The 19766-nt window shown below is 47.7% G+C and overlaps 1 protein-coding gene across 3 annotated transcripts in view; it reads right to left on the bottom strand.

Moving 5' to 3' along the window:
* The window catches only part of PCDH19 (protocadherin 19), a gene marked incomplete at both ends in the record, with an annotated part of 106644 nt that extends 90262 nt beyond the window's left edge, over positions 1 to 16382 (bottom strand). For 2 of the 3 annotated variants that reach the window (XM_081222198.1, XM_081222199.1), the window contains 2 exons: positions 10322 to 10649; positions 14236 to 16382. In XM_081222198.1, coding sequence (XP_081078324.1) covers positions 10322 to 10649; positions 14236 to 16382 — 2475 coding nt within the window. Of the gene's footprint in view, positions 1 to 10321; positions 10650 to 11326; positions 11468 to 14235 lie in introns of all 3 variants that reach the window. The other variant, XM_081222197.1, reaches the window with a different exon arrangement.
* Between the last annotated feature and the right edge of the window lie 3384 nt (positions 16383 to 19766).

Below are 19766 nucleotides of genomic sequence, written 5' to 3'. Positions count from 1 at the left end.
GGTCTAGCTGGCCAGGCAAGAGAAGTGTATCTCCTACTCATCCCTAGAGCAAGTACAGACCAACTGAAGCCAGGTTAATGTACTCATTTCATTGCTGCCTTTATAACAGAACTCACATTGGACAAGGAGACCCATTTGAATAGGGAGGCTACTGACTTTTGATGTACATACAACTCACATTAGACACAGAATATCTTGCCCTCATGTAAAAGCTAAAGGGCCGTATCTATTGTTTCACCTGTCATAGCTAAGTCCCTTAGTCTCAATACCACCATTGTGGTAGCCATCGTGGCACCCATTGTCATCATAGACTCAAATCTTAATGAAGTTATATGAAACCCTTCAAACCAATACTGCAAAATTCAAATTACACTCAGAACTGCAAAAGAACTTGGAGATCCCCTGACCCAGTCTCCTTATATGTTTGTTCCAGCATTGGTGCCATTTGGCATCTGTTTGGATTTCTCAGAATTCTCAATGTCTTGGAGTCTGGTTTCCTAAGTAATAATAGATTTCAATAAACTAAAGCTCCTCTTTTATGAGGTTTTTAATTCTGTTTCACCTGTTTTGCTAGTGACCTCCTCCTCCCCTATCCCAGAATTACAGATTTCTAGATTATCTTTGGGAATACAGTGACTAGGGGTGACACACACATTAGGGATAACTGTCCCAATGGAGCTTGCTAGGCTCGAAGGGTGAGGAAAGCAAGGTATTGCAAGTGTCACACACATATTTGACTCCAAATATGACACCATGCACTGCCACAAACCTTTCCAGTTCCAGATGAACCCTTGCAGTTCAGTTTTTCTCCACCTTCCATGATCACTTCTTGAGGGCGCTAGATGATCAGATGTGCAAACACCAAGCTTTACCAGTTTTATAAGATTTTGCTCTATCAGGCCCCTACATAGAGTTCGTGCAAAAGCAGTTTAATTTTCTTTCCATTTCAGGCATTTCCTTATTGTATTTCTTGCTGCAACAAAGCACACACCTTTTTCCGTTTCTAAAGAATTACCAGTAGAGGCAAAATTAGAAAGAGTGACCTAAAGATGTAAGGACACACATCCCATTAGCAGGCTCACGAGCCACACAGAAAATTGGTGTTTCATATACAGCATTTGAGATTTGTTTCTAAAGAGCCATAACTATCATAAATTGATTTGCAATTAAAAAATCAGGCAAAATCTCACTATGAAAAAGACATTATTTAATACTAATGCCATCATGTTCTCTCCCCTAAGGTCTTAGGAACAAATGTTGTCATTAGCATACTCCATCACTCGAAAGTCTATACTTGAGAAAATGGAAATGCACTAATTAAAGAAATGACCAGGATGGCAAGGTCAGAGTCAGTGACAGTCTTCTGAGGGCAGCGTGCCTGTGTCCTCACCATGGCCTCTGTGCCTGGCAGCACAGAGAAGGGAATCAGTCTTCCAACAAGTCATTCAACATTACCTACAGCCAGATGCCTCAAGTCCCTGCATTTCCAGAGCCCTGTATCCCTCAAGCATGTCAAGCTTCAAATATGAATGCTAGATTACAGGCATCTTTAGTTATATAAAAAAAAAGTCACTTAAAGGTTAAGTCAACCCCTATGAATGCAGTCTGGTCTAGTCTCCCTACTCATACATCTCACTCAGAAAAGATATGGTTTTATAGCAAAGTACCTGTACACATAGGCAGCCCAAACCAGATTTCCTTGAGCCAAGTGAATTAAAGAGGAAGACTTGAAACAGAATTATGCCCAAAAAAGACAAAAAGAGAAACTGAGACTCAGAAAATCATTTCCAAGGAACTGAGATTCCCTGTAAGGTTTTCTTAAGCTAGGTTGTATGCACAGCAATGTTTATTTGGCTGCTTCCTACTCAGAGCTATCAATTAAAAATAGTCCCCAGGATATCTGTCCCTGGGCTATATCAAATTGGGGTGCCCTGGCCTCACATTTGGGGGATCACACCCTGCTGTGATGAGGCTTATAAGCATTTCCTCAGGGAGATAACCAGCAGAGTGTCACAGTGGGGAGGGGAGCTCTGAGAAGCTAAGCTCATAGATATGTATACAATCAGGCCAGCTCATAAAGGCTCCATCACCTCAGAGGCAGAATAAGTGGGTAAGACAAGTAGATATGTCCTCTCTCTCTCTCTCTCTCTCTCTCTCTCTCTCTCTCTCTCTCTCTCTCTCTCTCTCTCTCACACACACACACACACACACGCACACACACACACACACACTCCCCTAAAGGGAGAGTCTGGCCTTTGGATTGAACTTATCTTCCCACCAGCTTACACAGGGAATTCATTTTGTTCAGAAGAGCAAACTACACAATCTGAGATGAAGTGCCCTTCATGCTCTGGAAATCAAATTTACAAGCAAAAATAATCCAGAAAGCAGAGACTGCCAAGACCAGTGCTGGTGGCAGTGAGGGAGAGCAGCTTGCCACAGAACAGTGGCCAGATGGGGCCCGGTGGGAGAAGCTGAAAACTGGCCACCCTGGCATTCAGAGACTTAATGGAGCATCCGAAGACTATGCACATCAAGGCAGTGCTTAAGCATCTGACATGAAGAAGCCCCAGTGCTAGTCCATGAACACTGAGTTCAAGGAGAATGCAGGCTTCACACCAAGCGTCTTGCCTGCTTCAATCCCAAATGGTCTGCTCAAAACTCAAGATAGCTGCCCCTGACACCTGTCTGTCTGTCAATCTGTCTAACTCTCACTCTCACTTATTTTCTTTCCAAAAAGTAATTTTCTCCCTCCCCAAAGGCTGAATTTTTTAAACATCTTTATATACTACCAAAGGCTGAATTTAAAGCAAGTTTAAGAGAGCCTTTTCATTTTCCAAAGTAATTCCCAGGATCTACTCAATCCAGGAAACCCATATTGACTTGGGGAGCTTTTAGGACCTGGGGCTGCAAAATGAGAGCCATCTCTTTCAGAAGCGAGCTCACGAGGCTAAGACAAAACGCACCAAAAACATTCCTGATGGGTTTCTGTTCTTCCCGCTACAGACTTACAAAGATTGGATAGAGGGAGAGGAAGAGGATGGGAAGAGGATAGCTGTAATCTTTAATTTTTTTAAATCTGGAGCAAATATGAAATGTTAACATTTGTTAAATCTGGGAGATATTATCTGCCTTCTCTGGACACCATGTATTTTAGATATTACATAATTACATTTTTTAATTAAGTGAGGTTCAACCAGGAAGGCTAAACAGTGAGAAGTCAAGGGAATAATGAATTGGCCCACCTTTCAAAGGCTTTGTAAATCTTGCCAATGCGAGGAATTGCACTTTAAGCAAACAAGATATGTGAAAAATCCAGACTTACAAAAGAAATCGGTAAGGAGTTGATTAGTCACATTACACAAGGGTTCTTTCCTTTATGAAAGAATCCACCACAGTGTTTCTATACGGAATGCCACCACTGTGGTTAACACGGGGTCTAATTTACAAAACAAACACTTCCTGCTGCACAACTTTTCAGGAACACAACTACCGACCAAAGGTATAGCCACAGGTCTTGTGGAATCCAGTCAAGTTTTCTGTTACATGACAGAAAGCACTTGGAAACTGCAGCAGAGGAACTGCTATCGATCCAAAGGGACCCAGTTTGGCCCCAAATGATGTGTGCCTGGGCAACTCATCTGCCTTCTCTGCAACTCCATTTTCATGACTATAGAGTAGAAATACTGGTCCCTTCTGACACCTCTTCCAGGAGTGCTGTGGCATTGTGTGGTCCTAACCAGTATCCTGAAGCAAAATCCTGAATGCTGCTGAATGATGGCAAATGAGATTTCCTCATGGGAGGCCAAGTTCCTAGAGCTGGCAGAGCTGTTCTCCAGTTTCAGGCTGCAGTACTTTTCTCCTGGTTCCCTGGGGGGGACATAGGAAGGCACTAGCAGCCTGGGTACACCCACTGGAAGCAGAGTGGGCAGCCCACACAGAAACCACTCCTAACTACACAACAGCCAAAGAGGAAATGTAACTTGAAGAGCATTTCCCTCTATGAACAACTGATCCTCTGGGACTTTCACTTCAAGCCTATCAATTGTTCGAAGTAAATGAGGCTCACATTAAAGGCCAGCCAGTCACACATCAAGAAATCAAGCCTCCTCTCAGTGGGGGAAAATGGCTGCTCCAGAGCCAGCCTCCCGCCTCTTATACACAGGCCTCTTGGACAAATGGCTTCATTTACCCACATCTGAGACACTTGATCCAGCCAAGCTTGGCCTCCCCTAAGCCCTAGAAGCTGAGATACACATTCAGAGGGGTCAACATCGCAAACTCCAAGCAGACGCCTCAGATCCACTGCAGCACCATAATTGAAAGACTCCAGCTTTGCCAGGAGGTGACTTCATCCTCTTTCAGTCTTCCAATTCCGAACAAGCAATCCCCCAACCCCACTGCTTCCGCCTCAGGGCATGGTATATCAAAGCCACAGCAAAGACTAGGGCAAGGTTAGGGGAGGAGAGGTCTGCAGCTCCTCCCACCTTATAAATCTGACGGACAGAGAAAAACCAGGTAGGGTTACTGGGACCCAAAGCAAGTGGTCCTCTGATAAGAGGAATTCCAAAGCCTCAGAATCCTCTACGGAAAATGTCCTGCCTCTAGTTCCCTAGGGAGAGAAATCTCAGGATCATTAGCAAGCTCTCTGGCTGAGCTCAACTTTAGTGAAGGTGTATGGGGAGAGAGGTGCTCTCTAAGGTAACCAGTTAATTGCCAATAAGGAATGATAATAATAAATTAGCAAATACTAATGTAAACTAACTCAGTTCTGCAGCAGTTGCATGGAGATGACAGAGGAACTGTTTATTCTGGAACACATCTTGCAAACGGATCCCCATGGGTAACGCACTGCTTAGACTAGATGTGAAACGGGCCAATAAGATGCAACATAGGCAATGGGTGGCTCTAGACTGTCTCTTAGTAAAAGTGGAGCCTTTGATTTTTAAGAAAACTGGAATGAGCCTTGAAAAGATGTGGGCTGCTCTGTTTTCCATTGCTTCCTTCTGCAGCCTGAGGGGTACTTTTTTTTTTGAGGGGTACTTTTGACCCTTAGGGATAAGACTCAGATGGTTCCAAGACCCTGTCAAAACAAGGAAAGTACAATAAAATTGCTTGGTGAAGCGTTTGTTGGTTTGTTTTAATTGGAGGGGGTGATTTGTGTCATTACCTTGCTATCCTAACCAGCCTCATTGTACCTATTAATTTTCTAGTGACTTCTGAATCTGACACCTGATAGGTTTGTGGCTGCTTTTCTAGCTCCTTAGCTCAGAGTTTCACTCAGATCACTGCAAATCCCTAACTTTTAAAACTCTTTTTAGGGACCAAAGCATGCTATTTCTTTCCTATTTTTCTTCAAAGCCTAACTGATGTCTTAGTTTCATTATTTGCACTAAGATAACACGCACTGAGACTTTCGGTAGGATAATTGGAAGCATTCAATTTGGTCTGCCACATACATCCTTGTCCTGCAAACTCATCCACTGCTACCGCGCTGCTACTTATGAAACTGCTCCGTGAGTGACCATAGCAGACCACGCACACGCCCTGAGGATGTCTTATATCAAAGATGTTACAGTTTGCTAGTGAAAGAAGGAAAAATAAAAAAAGAGAGCTCAAGATGGAGTTTGAAACCAAAATTAAATCCCTAAGCACCCTATGACTAGAATTCTGGAAGCCCTTGCCCACTATCACTCTCTTAGAATTGTCAGCTCTGACACATTCAATATTTAAAAACTCAAATTAAAAAATATCTCACCAAAGAGACAGGATGTTTGGCCATTTCACCCCTCCTGAAGGCAGGAAGAGGTCCCACCCAAGTCTCCATTACCAGCAGAAGAAATGAGTTTCATTTTCTTCCTTCAACAATGACCATGGCCTGGGTGACAAAAAGGGTAATGCAGGAATGCTGATGTACAAAGGAGTAATACTTTGTAGCATACAGAGACACCCAGGAGGCATGCCACCATTCCATAAGATTGGAAGAAAAATGATTTGCCGTACTGAGGAGTCTCTAAAAAAACTGGACTAAGTTTAGAAAAGTCTTAGCAAACTGACAAAACTACTTACTTTCTTCTCCACTATCTATTTTTTCAACCTCCTTTCCCCTCTCTTCACTATCCCCCCACCCCATACACCCATATGCATGTGCACACACACACACACACACACATTCACTTACATATACACTAAGTCTATGGACTAAATAAACCAGGATGCCAAAGAATGCAAATCTCACCTTCAATTTAAAATATTTAAGAGATACTTGACATCACTAATCCTACAAAAGTCTTCTGTAAACAGCAAAAGCATCCTCCATGTTCTCTCCTCAAATTTGTGTACAAAACCACAAAATCCACACAGCTGACCTCCTGACCAACATCAGAGGACAGGTAAATGAAGACAAAGAATTCCAGGCAAGATGGTCTCCATAATTCTAAAGTCTGAGTTCGAATGCAACTCATTTCTTCTGCTGGTAATATAGACTTGGGTGGGACCTCTTCCTGCCTTCAGGAGGGGTGAAATGGTCAAACATCCAGTCTCTTTGGTGAGGCATTTTTTAATTTGAGTTTTTTAATATTGAATGTTTTGGTGCTCCATTCCCTTTGCCTTTTCCTACCTAACTGCCTTTAAAGTCACGTTCCCTTCAGTTTCTAGAGCCAACAATGTTCAAATGTGGCTAGGTCTGCATACTGATGCAAAAGTTACCCTCACATCAGCACCAAACTTGAGAGCTCAACAGTAAATCTACATATAAATGATGGCTGCGCTGCCAGGGAAGGAGGAGCTGGAGAGTACTAAGCAGGCTGCAAAGTGACTCGAGGTTAGAAACCCTTTTGTGTTGCTTACAGGGGAATCATGTGGGTGATCTTAGCTCCCCAACCAGACTATGAACTCTGAAGGCAGATGCTACATCTTATATTTATTTGGGATCCCCATGGTACCTGCCACACAGCTGAGCACACAGTGGACACTCAAACAATGCTTAGTGATTTGATTTAATGCCATGGTGATAAACTTCAAAGTGTGATGCAGCGCTGTGAGGGAAGTAGTTCTCACTCCTCTGTAATGCCATTGCCAGTAAGCCCTGTAACCGACGCTGCAGCTAATGAAGGGAGTGAGTTTGTCCACAAGGTAGCCCAGCAAAGGAACCTAATGCGTAGTGACCTTTGGTCACAGTCTGGTGAGTAAGAATGTAACATGTGCTCAGTATAGAGATGTTCTCCTGAACTGAAATGACCTGTTTACTTGTCTGTCTCCCTGTAAGCTCCCTGGGGTCAAGGATCAAGTGTTTTATTTTTGTATCCTCGGCAAGTTATACAGTGTCTGGCATGTTCTAAGCATGCAGTAAATGCTCCTGGGTTGAGTTAATGAACAAAGGAAAAAATGGTTTAATGAAATAATATAGAGAAAAATGTACATGACATACTAAGATTTAATACAGAAATTTCCACAGAATCTTATATGTATCACATGGTAGCACTTAACACTCTGTGCTATAATTGCTTAATAATTGTTGGTTTCTTAGATGGATTAATTAATTAATTAGGAAAAATATAAAGAAATGGTAGGAAATACATTATGATATTATTATCCTAGTAATGGAGACTATCCCATTGTACCTGATAGTAGCATTTATCACTCCATACTGCAAATCACCTATTTGCTTATCTCCCCCATTAGAAAATGTTCATTCTTTGAGATCAGAGGACATCTTTTTCATTTCTCTAACACCAGAGCCTACAACAGAACCTTACAAAGAATAGACACAAATATTAGTTGTGTCACAAACAACAGATATTAGTTGAATGTATGCATCAATCATCCCTACTCCTCTACAGATTTCACTGTACCTAAGTATTCTACCTAGTCCATGTTCAAGGGCCTCTGGTATGGGAAGAAAAGTGTCACTTTCCCCATGCAGGACTTTGTGACAGATGCAGGTTTAAATGGCCTGATTCATGCTCTGCTGTGAGTGGGTCTCTCTCCTTTCTGAATGGGTTTGTCAGTTGAACTCTCCAGGACCGCATGTTAGAAATACACAACCTCACCATGCCTAATATATGCTGTCTTGGCCCTGAGAAGCCCTAGACGCTAGGTCTGCATGACTTTGTTAAATAAGAGAGTATCTTGCTTTGTGAGTCAGAGATAGGATCAGAATTCAGACTTTCAATGGCTTTTCTAAATAACTGAAGCAATACTTTGTTTCATTTTGTCCACAGGAGAATCTCAGAAAGAACACCAAGATCTCAAGTAAACCATGCAGACGTAATCATATATCTCTTGCCCCCTCAAAACATCCCATAGACACCAGGGCTTATGTTTCTCTACTACTTTGAATTGATTGCATAGTCACCAAGCCCTCAGGATTCAATTCTTTTGTCCATCTCCACAGGCAGCAGCAGTCAGCACCTAACCCAAAACCTTGGCATTTTTTACCTCCATTGTTTAAATGTCCAGTATGAATACGGTAACCGCACCACTTTGTAGATCTTCTCTATACAGAACCAGCCTAAATTCCTCTTTGGTTATAAGTGCCTAGGGAGTTACACTCAGGTATGCAGGCCATTACAATAGTCACTCTCCAATTATTGTCTGGTGAAGAGACCTACAATTCAGGGGATACCTATGTGTCAGACCCCTTACATTACATAATGTCATATTATTCCTTGGACCAACCTTGCATGCCAGATGTACCCATTTTGTAGATGAGGAAACAGAGATTCAGAGGGATACCATAGCAAGACATGTCCCCCAGATTCAAAATCATGGTCTATCTGATTCCAGTACATAGCACTACCTCTCCCCCTCCATTGTTGAACTCTTGGTGGTCCATGAGTAGTTCTCCGGAAAGTTTATGGTCTAGTCCCTAGTAGTATCCACTGACACTCATAATTATAACTGAGCCTACCTAGCATAATACTGGATTTTCAATAAATCCTTATTTATAGATTTACAGATTGACAATATTGGTGTCTCTGTTGCTAGAAGAAAATCATCAGTTTCTCATGAAAAGCACTGCTTTTTGGCCCCATTAATTCTGATGAGAAATATTTTTCAGGAACTAGGAGGAGCAGTCGATAAAAGTGGTCCTAAAACCCTTTGCCCTATGAAATTGATATAAATACTATCAGGCCATTTTATATGCATCCTAGCCCAGGTATGCCAGGCTGAATTATTTCTGAGGCAGGGAAGTGTCACTGAAACAGCACTCGCCAGAGTTATAGAGCCCCGCAATCTAGTCCTTCCTCTCTCTCTCTCTTGATATCCCTGCCCTGTGAGTCTGAACAAGTCCCTTAGCATCTCTGGACCTCCATTCATCATCTACTGAAGGGCAACCTATTAAGATACCTGACTGTAAGGATCAAAGAAGACAATGGTTGTGAAGTGCTCTCCAAGTATGTAGTATTCCTTTCATTAGTGGCCTGGAAGAGGGCATATGTCTCCCAGTGCATTAAATTTCCAACCGAAGAGGGACTTAAGCAATTCAAGGAAAAATGAAATTAACTAAAATGAAATTAACTTAAGAGCTGTTATTTATAGCCTTCCACCCAGCCACCAACCTACCATCATCCACATTACTACCCTACTACCCTGAAAAATTTCAATAGACAGCAAACACTGGACCACGATGTGTCTAAAAAAAAATGCTTCCATTTGAAAACATTCATTCCTGGTAAAGAGAAACAGAGCTAACTCAAATACATAGTTAATTCCTGAAATTTTCATTATTAGTGACCATTTCAACCTCCTCATTTGTCAAATGTCACCATAAAAACTATTAAGAAACAATAATGTGGCTTTTTTAATATTTTTGTTTGCCTTCCTTTAACCGGCCCATCCATATTCTCAGCAAAACACGTATATGACCAAAGAAAAAGCAAAAGGGGGCTTCAGGAGGCTGAATCACTCTCACACTAGGAAACTGGCCCCCGAGCATTCTAGGGCTCATCTATCTTTAAGACTACTTGTTGATTCTTAGCCACTTTAACTGTCGTACTGGTACAACAGGCTGGCAAGTGTACTGTATTTGCAACAGGTGGTACAATTCATATTACGCCAAAATACCATACAGGTATTTCAAAGGCTCAGACCTTGAGCTCCCACTCCCAACATCCACCCCTACAAAGGCTCAATATGTTGGGTTACCCTCTGCCCCAAGAAGCACTGGTAGCAAACCCTGACTTCGTAAATGGGCTTAGGCAGAGAAGTTCTCCCACCCCTGCCAGGGAATGTGCCACCATAGAGGCTGATGGGGTCCAGCGAGCAGCATGGGAAAGAGGCCTGGGAGGACCTCACAGAGCCGCTTAGCTGCACTCACCTCGGGCAGAGGCACACCGTTGATGATCAGGTCTGGTTGCTGGGGGCCCTGGCTGTTGAAAGAGTGATGGTAGATGTGGTTGGCGCTGGTATTGCGGGTATTCTGGTTCTCCACATTCAAGAAAGTGCTTTCAGAGCGGCGGCAGCCCAAAGGAAGGGTCTGCTGGTGGTAGTCGAAATAGTTGAGAGACGAGGTCAGGGAGGAGCAACTGACAACGTTCATCTTGTCTGTCTCCTCCACATCCCGGGGTACCAGGCGAATGTCATTCTTATTGATTTTTTTCTTCTTGCTTGATTTCTTTTGATGCCCATAGGAGTACTCAGCGATTCTATGTGACAGAAAAGGCAGCATGTATCGCTAACGCCCTCCCAAACCATGCATCGATTAATAAACATTAAGCACCCCAGAGGGTTGCACCCCATCTCCGCTCCAGCTTCTTATTCTGGTGCATTACATCATCAGGTTTCTCCCTGTGCTTTCTATATGTGAAAACAAGCTGAGGGCTGTAAAGTTTTTATATTAAACATAGTAACCTACTACTACCCCCCCGAAAGTTTCTATACTTTAGATTTGGAATTTCTTATTGTGAGTGGCCATTTAACAATGGTATGGGGATGGGGAAAGTTGAGCCTATGGGAGAGAAAGCATGAAAATGCTCAAATCGGGAGCTTTTTTGGAAGCCAAAGGAACTCCTGGGTGAAATAAGAAGCTAGTCCTAATTTAACAGAAGAGGAGATAGAAAGAAATAAAAAATAATCCCCTTTCCAGTTCCTCCAAGCAATTGCCATGTGACGAACACCCTCAATCAGGTTCCTTGGTGATTGAACTGATCGGTTTTGAATGGGAGCAAATCAGACCCTGTCCTTTGACAAATCCTCAGCTCCTCTCCTCTACACCCTCCTTCCCCCTGCCCTAGCCCTCCCTTCTACTCCCCACCCCACCCCCACCTCTCCTCAAGAAATCTGATAGCCAAACCCATTTGAACGAGGGGAAAAGACTTTTTACCTCTTTCCCCTTAGGCTCACTTTCTCCTCAGCCCTTTTGTCTTGCTCCTCGCTAATGGGAGAAACCAAGATGCAATGCAGACACTTGCTGTTTTGTCCTTTTTTAAAACAGCCGAGGAGACGAGTGATGGTTAAACAATTACTGCAAAGGAATTTAAATGTTAGTGCATTCAGCATCCCTCTCCATTCAGGTGTACCTACAAGCAGCTGTGCTGGAACATAAAGAGCTCAATTTAATTAACACTGACACAGACCCAGCAACGTGCACCAAAGACATTAAGAGCATTAAGAGACTTGTCAAAAGAAATACATTTAAATGTAGCCAGATTCTCAAAGTCATTTATTACTTTGCACATAATGATTCAGCTTATTGTCTGGAAATTCCATTTCTGAGCAATAATCAGCAAAACAATAGGGTTAATAAATAATACAGGTTGATCTTTACAAGGGAAATACTGTGCCTGTATTCTCCCTCGGCAAAGCTAATTGTCTGAATACAAAAAGGGAGCCCAATTCAAAGGGCAAGTGCAGATCATCTCGCAAGTATCATAAATGAATGCATTTCAGGAAGAGGCTCTGCAGAGGCTGAGAACAAGAAACCTCTGCTTAATACACGGAAAGACAAGCTCTTAAACTTTAGGTTTCTAAAAAGTGAGTAGACCAGGAGATTGCATATCTCCAGAGGCACATTCTTGCTCTGTCCCAGGGATTTTCCTAGAGTTGAGCAGTTGCGTTCCCCTCACCCTTTCGCTCTGTGCTCAAGCAGACTTGCAGTGAGGGCAAGCTGATGCTATTGGGGCTTGGGAGCAGATAAAATCCCAAAGACCCCAGGACTGGGGTTGATTTTCTTTTCTAATCATTGAGAATCAATGGGAAGTTCTAATCATTTTGTTTACCCACGATGGGTAAGTTTGGCAATGCCCCGTCCAATTATTCAGCTGAGGCATTCATTGCATAGCCCTTTCTGTATCGAGCAATTATTTAATTAAACTGTACTTCATTAATCCCAAACCAGCGCAGGAAACAGAGCTCTTTACAAAATACACATATGAGTGAAGTTGGAGAGCACTGAGATTCACTTTTTTTGTTTTTTTTTTCTTTTCATTTCAAATGCTCCCCTCCCTTTTTAATGATCTCCCTGGCAAGCTCTCAGAAAGAGCTCTCACTTTTAGTCATACATCACCAAGAGGTGGCAAAACCTTCAATATCTTTATTTCAACCTGATTTCTTTTCATCAAGTAAAGGGTCTTATGCATTTACTTTATGCTGAGGAAATGGCTTAAAAGAGTCCCCTCTATCATTATCTCCATATAAATAAAATTTTATAGACTCCTCATTTATCTCCTATAAAAATTGCCACTGGCAGTCACAGGTTTCCAAGGTAAGAGTAATATTAATTTCCATTTCTCCCATCTGAAATGACTCGGAGCTGAAGGAAAGAAAAGTCATGGCCATTTCACTAGCAACAGGATTAAAGCATTTATGAGGCATTGCAGCTGCTCTTTTATGGCACCTGATTGATATTCATGTGTGGTTAGCATTTGTCTACTAACTTGTGTAACGCAGAGAATAGTAAAAGGGAAACAATAATTGCATGGCTGTTACATATTCAGGGGGCTCTGATTCACAGAAGTGTGCATTTCAGTTGATGTCAAATACAAATCGGACCTACAGGAACATATTTTGACTGATTAACATGCAAGCACAGATGGCACAAAAGACACACTGGATGTGTAGGTGTGTTGAAAGCACACACACACCTTGGTTGGAAATAGCAGCATCATTCATTTTCAGCAAACTAAAGAAACAACTTTTTTTCAACCGTTTCAATGAGACACTGCTGAAAAAAATTACATGTATTATCCTAAATTGGATATTGTAAGGAAGGGCTTTAGCAAGACCCTCCAAAGTGCTTATCAGGAAATCTTTTTTAAAAAAAATTACTACGTGTCATTCCAGTTTCCACATTTCTATTCCCCTCCCTCCCTCTCTCTCTCTCTCTTTATCTCCCTCCCTCCCTCCCTCCTTCCCCCACCTCCCTCTCTCTCAGGCATACCACACACATATTCTGCACACATTTCAAGGGAAACTAACACCATAGCCCATAGTGACATCCACTGGTAAGGACCAGCTCTTAGGGCCACAGCAGAGTTCCACATTAGAGGAAAGAACCATCAACTCCAGAAGATTGCTACTTTTAGTGAAACATCTGGATGCAAAAGCCCTGTTCCTCATTGGGATGTTTGGTCTCTACCAAATAACCAGATATTTGAAAACATATAGATAGATGACTGGTAGAATTTCACTTCACATAGCCAGATGTTTGGGGACTGGATACAAAATAAGCCAAGAACACACTAAAAATCTCTAATCACCTGCTTCCCCACACACTCCTGTTCTCTCTTCCCCAAACTGTTTCCTACCTTAGACTCCCACTCACAGGCTTTCTTCAGAGTTTCTCTCTACAACAGGACAGGGCAGCTGCCAGTACTCCCTTTCCTTTCAGTACCTGTCCCCAAAACACTACAGCCCCCAAATCAAGTTGTGGTACTTCAAGCTTCTGCTAAAAATTAATCAATCTTTCCCTCTCTCTCATATTAATTTTTTTCTGCCATAACTTCATGGAGACAGCTGTGCAAATTTTAAAATGATAATTGCTTTTCTGTTCATCATCAGTATGTGACAGAATCCATTCGAACAGTAAATGATTGTCTTCCAGAAAACTGTCAGTTCAAAAGAATTGATCAACTTGGGCTGACATAAACTTCCCCCCTCCCTCCAAAAAGAAGCGCTGTAAGTAGGGTGCATGCATTTAAATAGGAAACAAAAGCACTGGGATTTTCACACAGAGACACAGATACACATTATTCACCCAAAACAAAGAAGGAAAGAAAGAAAAGTTGGCTCTACCTGCAGTTGTAGGTCCGGATTTCTTTGTTGTCTCTCTTGCACTTGATCGCCACAAAGATCATAGTGACAAAGAGGATGCCAGCAATGGAGCCCAGGGCGATAATGAAAATCAAGGACAAGTTCACTGAGCCCATCGACTCTTGGGCGTCGAGAGCAGGGGATAGGTAGATTAGGACGAGCGCAGAGGCGGACAGAGACGTCTTGCCATGGTCGTGGGCCACCACAATAAGCTCGTAGGAAGCTTTGGAGCTCTCGCTGAAGGTGCGAGTGGTTCTGACCTCGCCATTAGCCTGGTCTATTTCAAAGAAGCCACGGTCGCCCTCTGTCATGTCATAGGTTACCCGGCCATTCTCGCCCTCATCGTAGTCGTCTGCTTTGACAACGGTCACCAGGTAGCCTATGCCCGAGTTGCGGGGTATGTAGACTTCAGCGGTGCCGTTGATCAGGGGTGGGGCGGTGATGACTGGGGTATTGTCATTGACGTCAAGAATGATGACCCGAACAGTGGCGTTGCTCTGCAGTGAGGGCAGGCCGCCATCCTTGGCCAGCACCTTGAATTCAAATGCCTTGGTCTGCTCGTGGTTGAAGGATCGCAGCGCATAGATGTCACCCGAGTTGGGGTTGATGGAGACATAGGTGAAGACAGGCATGTCCCGCACCTGCGATGGCACGATCTGGTAGGAAACACTGCCATTGAGACCCAGATCGGGGTCTCGGGCTGACACAGAGAGCAGATAGGCACCGGGAGTATTGTTCTCCTGCACAATGACCTGGTAGTAGGGCTTGGAGAAGTGCGGGTGGTTGTCGTTCTCGTCGGTGATGCGTACGGTAAAGGACTTGGAACTCTGCAGCATGGGCACGCCGCCATCACGCGCCTGGATCGTGAGATTGTACTGGTCGTGCTGCTCGCGGTCCAGCCGTCCGTCCACCAGGATAGTGGAGAAGCTTTCATACTCCTGCAGCCGAAAGGGCACGTTGCCCAGCAAACGGCACTGCACGCGCCCATTGAGGCCGGAGTCTCGATCAGACACCCGTACCAGTGCAATCACGTAGCCCGGTGGGGCGCTCTCGCTTACCTCCACCAGCTCGCTGTTAACCGACAGCAGGTTGATGACCGGCGGATTGTCATTGGTGTCCAGAACGCTGACGGTGACCTTGCAGTGTGCCGGGATGGAGTTGGGCCCCAGGTCCTTGGCCTGCACATCCAGTTCGTACACATGGCCCTCTTCATAGTCTAGGGCACCAGTGACCGTGACCAGGCCGCTGTGCGGGTCGATCTGGAAGAGTTCTCGAGTGCGGTCGTTGACGTAGCCATAGAAGGAGTAGACCACCTGGCCATTGGTGCCTTCGTCTGGGTCACTGGCGTTGAGACGGATGACAGGCGTGTTGGGAGGTGAGTTCTCTGGCACGGTCACTGAATAGGTGGACTCGCCAAACACAGGGTTGTTGTCATTGGAGTCGGTCACCTTGATGCTGAGGCCAACAGTGCCCAGGTGCGGCGGGTCGCCGCCGTCGAGCGCAGTGATGCGAAAGCTGTAGTGCGACTGCGTCTCCCGGTCCAGACTCTTCTCCACCACGAGTTCTGCAAAGCGTGAGCCGTCGCCGCGCGTCTTGATCTCCAGGCCAAATAGCTCGTTAGGCGTGAGCTCGTACGTCTGCACGCCGAAGCTGCCCGAGTCCGGGTCATAGGCGCTGTCCAGCGGGATGCGCGTCCCGGGGCTGGCCGCCTCTGAGATCTCCAGCTCAATCTGTGCCGCCGGGAAGCTGGGCGCGTTGTCATTCAGGTCCTTGATCTCCACCTTAATCACGCAGATCTCCATTGAGCTGGACATGACCTCGAGCGAGATGATGCACTTGGGGCTCTGGCGGCACAACAGGTCACGGTCGATCTTCTGCTTGGTGACCAACAGGCCCGAGCTGGGGTTGATGTCCACCAGGTGCGGAGCGGAGTTGGACACCACACGAAAGGCAGAGGCCTGCCGTGGGTCCAGTGCGAAGCCCGCCTCGCGCGCGTCCTTGGCCACGTTGGCGATCACCGTCCCGGCGCGCTGCTCCTCTTCTACCGAGTACTTGAGGTTAATGAGGGCGGCCGCCTGTGTCCACAGTACAGCCAACAGCAGCAGCACCGGCAGCAGGAGCGACTCCATGGCTGCGCGGGGCTCTGCCTGGCCTCGCCTCTCCACACCCCTCCGAGGCCGACGCCGCCGGCGCTCCAGCTTCCCGCCGACTCGGGCCGCCTGTTGCGCGCGCCCCAGGGCCCCGGAGGCCGCGGGAGGAGTCCCGCCCACGGCGGTCCGGCGGCGCGGGGGCGACACCCGCGCCGGCTCCAATGCTGAGGTTGCGGCGGACCGGGCGGGGGCTCGCGGGGGGCCCGGGGGCTCCGGGGGGCCGAGGGAGCGCCGCGCGGCCCCGAGCCCCCTCCCTCCAGCCCGGCTACTCAGTTTTCCCCCTTCAAAGTTAGCCGGGCTCGACTGGCCGCAGCGGCGCAGGGCTGCGGGACGGACGGCGTCTGAGCGGCCGGGTCGACGCGCTGCTGAGTCCTGACCGCGCTTGAGGTGAAGGCAGGGAGTGCAGTGAGGGTACAGCCTCTCAGGCACTGCCCGGCCCACCGCGGCGCACCTGCACTGGGGCTGGCTATCGCGTAGTCTGTGCACCTGGCATGCGCAAGGACCTCCCCCCAGTGCTCCTGGATCACTGCGGAGACAGGACCCGCCTGGAACGCGCCCTCCGGGGTCCGGGGGTGTCACGCTGGCCTTTTCGAGGCTTGCTGGGGAGAAAGGGCGGTCGCAGGAGGGAGTCTGAGTTGCTGTCAAGCGCCGCAGCCGCCAGAGTATCCGTCTGAGCGGGATGGCTCTTCCCGGGCCGGCAGAAGAAGGGGGAGGGGAGAGAGACTGCCGAGACGAGAGCGCGCTCCCTTGCACTGTGGTTGGCTTCAGAAGGCTTGAGGGGCGCGCGTGTCCAGGATCGGAGGTGGGCTCGGAGCCACCCCCACAGAGCAGTTGGACTGCGGGCGTTTTCGACTCGAAAATCACAGTTACCAACGCAGCCCGAGCCTCCACGTCAAGTTTGTGAAAGCGGGCCGATGGCAATTTGTCCAAGAAAATAGAAGTCCGGGTCTTTCCAATGGCCCGGAGGGCGGGGAATGGGGAGGAGGGGAGGCAAAGCGACAACAGTACCGGCCAGGAGAGGCGGGGCCGACGCCGCAGGTACCAGGGGCTTCTCCTCCTCCCTCAGTCTGGGCTGGGGTGTCGCTCCGAGGGCCGCCGCCGCCGCCGCCGCCGCGGTAGGAAGCCCTCCTAGCTCAGTTGCATGTCGCTGGGGTCCGCCTCAGCAGCTGCCACTGTCGACGGTTATGTCGCCGCCAAAGTTTACTTGCGGGAGCGTCTTGATTCCATCCTCCTGGAGAGGCGCTGGCCGCGCTGCGTTGGGCTCACTCCCTCCCGGGCGCTCGAGCACTCGGGAGGTCTATCTCGCTGTCTCTTTCTGTCTCGGGCTGTGGGTGAATGTGTGAGAGAAAGGAAGAGTGAGTGTGTGGCGTGGGGAGTGTGAGTGGGGAGTGTGAGCGAGCAGGGGTGGGAGGTTTCGGATCGCCGATAAATCCGCTCAGCCGGAATGCCGCGGAGCGTAAAGCGCCAAGGGCCCGCGCCAGGCTAGGGACGCGGGTGCCAGTGTCCCCCGGGCAACCGGGGCATGGCGCGTGGGAGTCGTGCTACCGTCTGTGCCCGCTCGTCCGTCTACCCACTGCGCCCGCCGCCGCCGCTACTCCTGCTCCTGCTCCTGCCGATGCCGCAAACTACTGGCCGTGGAGTCTGGAGAGAGCCGGAGAAAGCCCGAGCTGCCGAGCCCGGCTACGCCAGGCGATAGCCAATCAGCGCTCAGCCCAGCGGGCTCCGGGCTTGGGGCGGGGCCAATGCGCGGGAGGGGGCGGGGCGGGGCCAGCCGGAAACTTACACACTGGCGGGACCAAGTGGTACCCCAGCCCGCGGAGCCGCAGCAGGAGTCAGGGCAGGCCAGGCGGGCAGGCCCAGCGGGGGCAAGAAGGCAGGGTGGAGCAAGGAGGGGGGCGTGCTGGCGCTGCAACTGAGCCTCCCCAGGAACTGCGCGCCTCTCATGTTTGTAGAGATTGCAGGATTTGATTCTCTCGGCGTGTTTATCTCCCTCACATATCTTCATATCTTGAATATAATATTCATATTCATATTCTTTTTCTCCTCCTCCCCCCTCCCTCTTTGTCTCTTCGCCCTGGGTTTGTCAGTCAGTTTCTCTGTCTTTCTCTCTTCTCCTTCTCGGGTAGTGGAAGGAAGAACGGAAAGGAGAAAGCGCCCCAGAGGTGGTCATTCATCCGGCTCTTGGCCGGTGACTCTTCACTTCAGCTAAAGACCACGGCAGCCATCCTCCTGGACCGTCACCCCTATCCCTCCTTCCCCGGCATACGCAGCACCACGCTCCCCCTCCACCCCCGGCCCAAGCAGGGCCCCTGACCCGGTTCGGTTCGCTCTTGTCTGTTGGTTGTTAATCAAATGAGATCTGTGGCGCAGGGAGTGAGCCGCCGAGAGGGCTGGATACATTTCGTTGCCCCTCACCCCACCCCGTTGGAGAATTTAGCTCCCTATAAATAAACCGTACGTTTGAGAAGAGCTGGTAGAGCGGACGCCGCCGCGCCGCGCCGCGCCAAGCCGGGAGAGCCCCGAGTCCAGCGGGAGCTGCGGAGCTGGCGCGCAGTCCACATAGGTCGCTGGCAGCTGGAGCCGGCGCCGGTGTGCTGGGCGCCCCAGCCTTCCTGCGGGACCTCGGTCCTAGGGGGCTGCCAGCTTCGCTCGGGCGGTGGTGGCGACAGTGGCTGGCGTGTGCCAGTGCTGAGAAGCGGGAGGCCAGCGTGGCTGGGGCTATCAAACTCGGCTTGCCTTCTGGACTGAAGGCGCCCTGGGGACAGAGGGGACTCCTCCCCGCCCCGTTCTGAGTCTCTTAATTAAGGTCACTGGCGGGAAGAATAAAAAGCACTTCGCCGAACAAGTTGGGGTGTTTTTTTCATCACAGATTGGGGGTGGAGGGGACCGGCTTCTGAATTCACAATTCTTGGAAGAGTAAACCTCCCTTCTGAGTGAGTCGTCTCGGATATTTGGGAATCTTGGGTGAGCAAAGTCATAATTAGCCCAGCGACGTTGGCCCGAGTCTGTGTGCTTAAAATGAGACTCACTTTTGCCCTTTAAAAAACATTAAACAAGAAAAGGGGAAAAGGCATTTGAACACATAATAGGTTTTCTCAAAACTGCCATCTTCTTGCAGAGAGCTACCCAGCTGCTTTTTAAAAAAAATATTTCTCTTTCCAAAAGGAGCTAGTTTAGCAGCCTCTACCTTGGCAGGGGAAGAAGAAGACAGCTTCCTCCTACAGAAAGGAATTATTTCGGGAGTGAGGTTGAGACCCCCTAAACGTGCATCTGAGACCAAGCGGAGGGCGCGGAGAGCTTGATCCGCTTTCCGCGTGGGGGTCGTTTCACTCTCACATTAGGATGCAATTCAGCCCAGAAAAT

This window comes from Mesoplodon bidens, assembly GCF_964165515.1.
Source record: "Mesoplodon bidens genome assembly, chromosome: X".
Classification (NCBI taxonomy): Eukaryota; Metazoa; Chordata; class Mammalia; order Artiodactyla; family Ziphiidae; genus Mesoplodon; species Mesoplodon bidens.
This window is presented reverse-complemented; position numbering and strand designations above follow the sequence as displayed.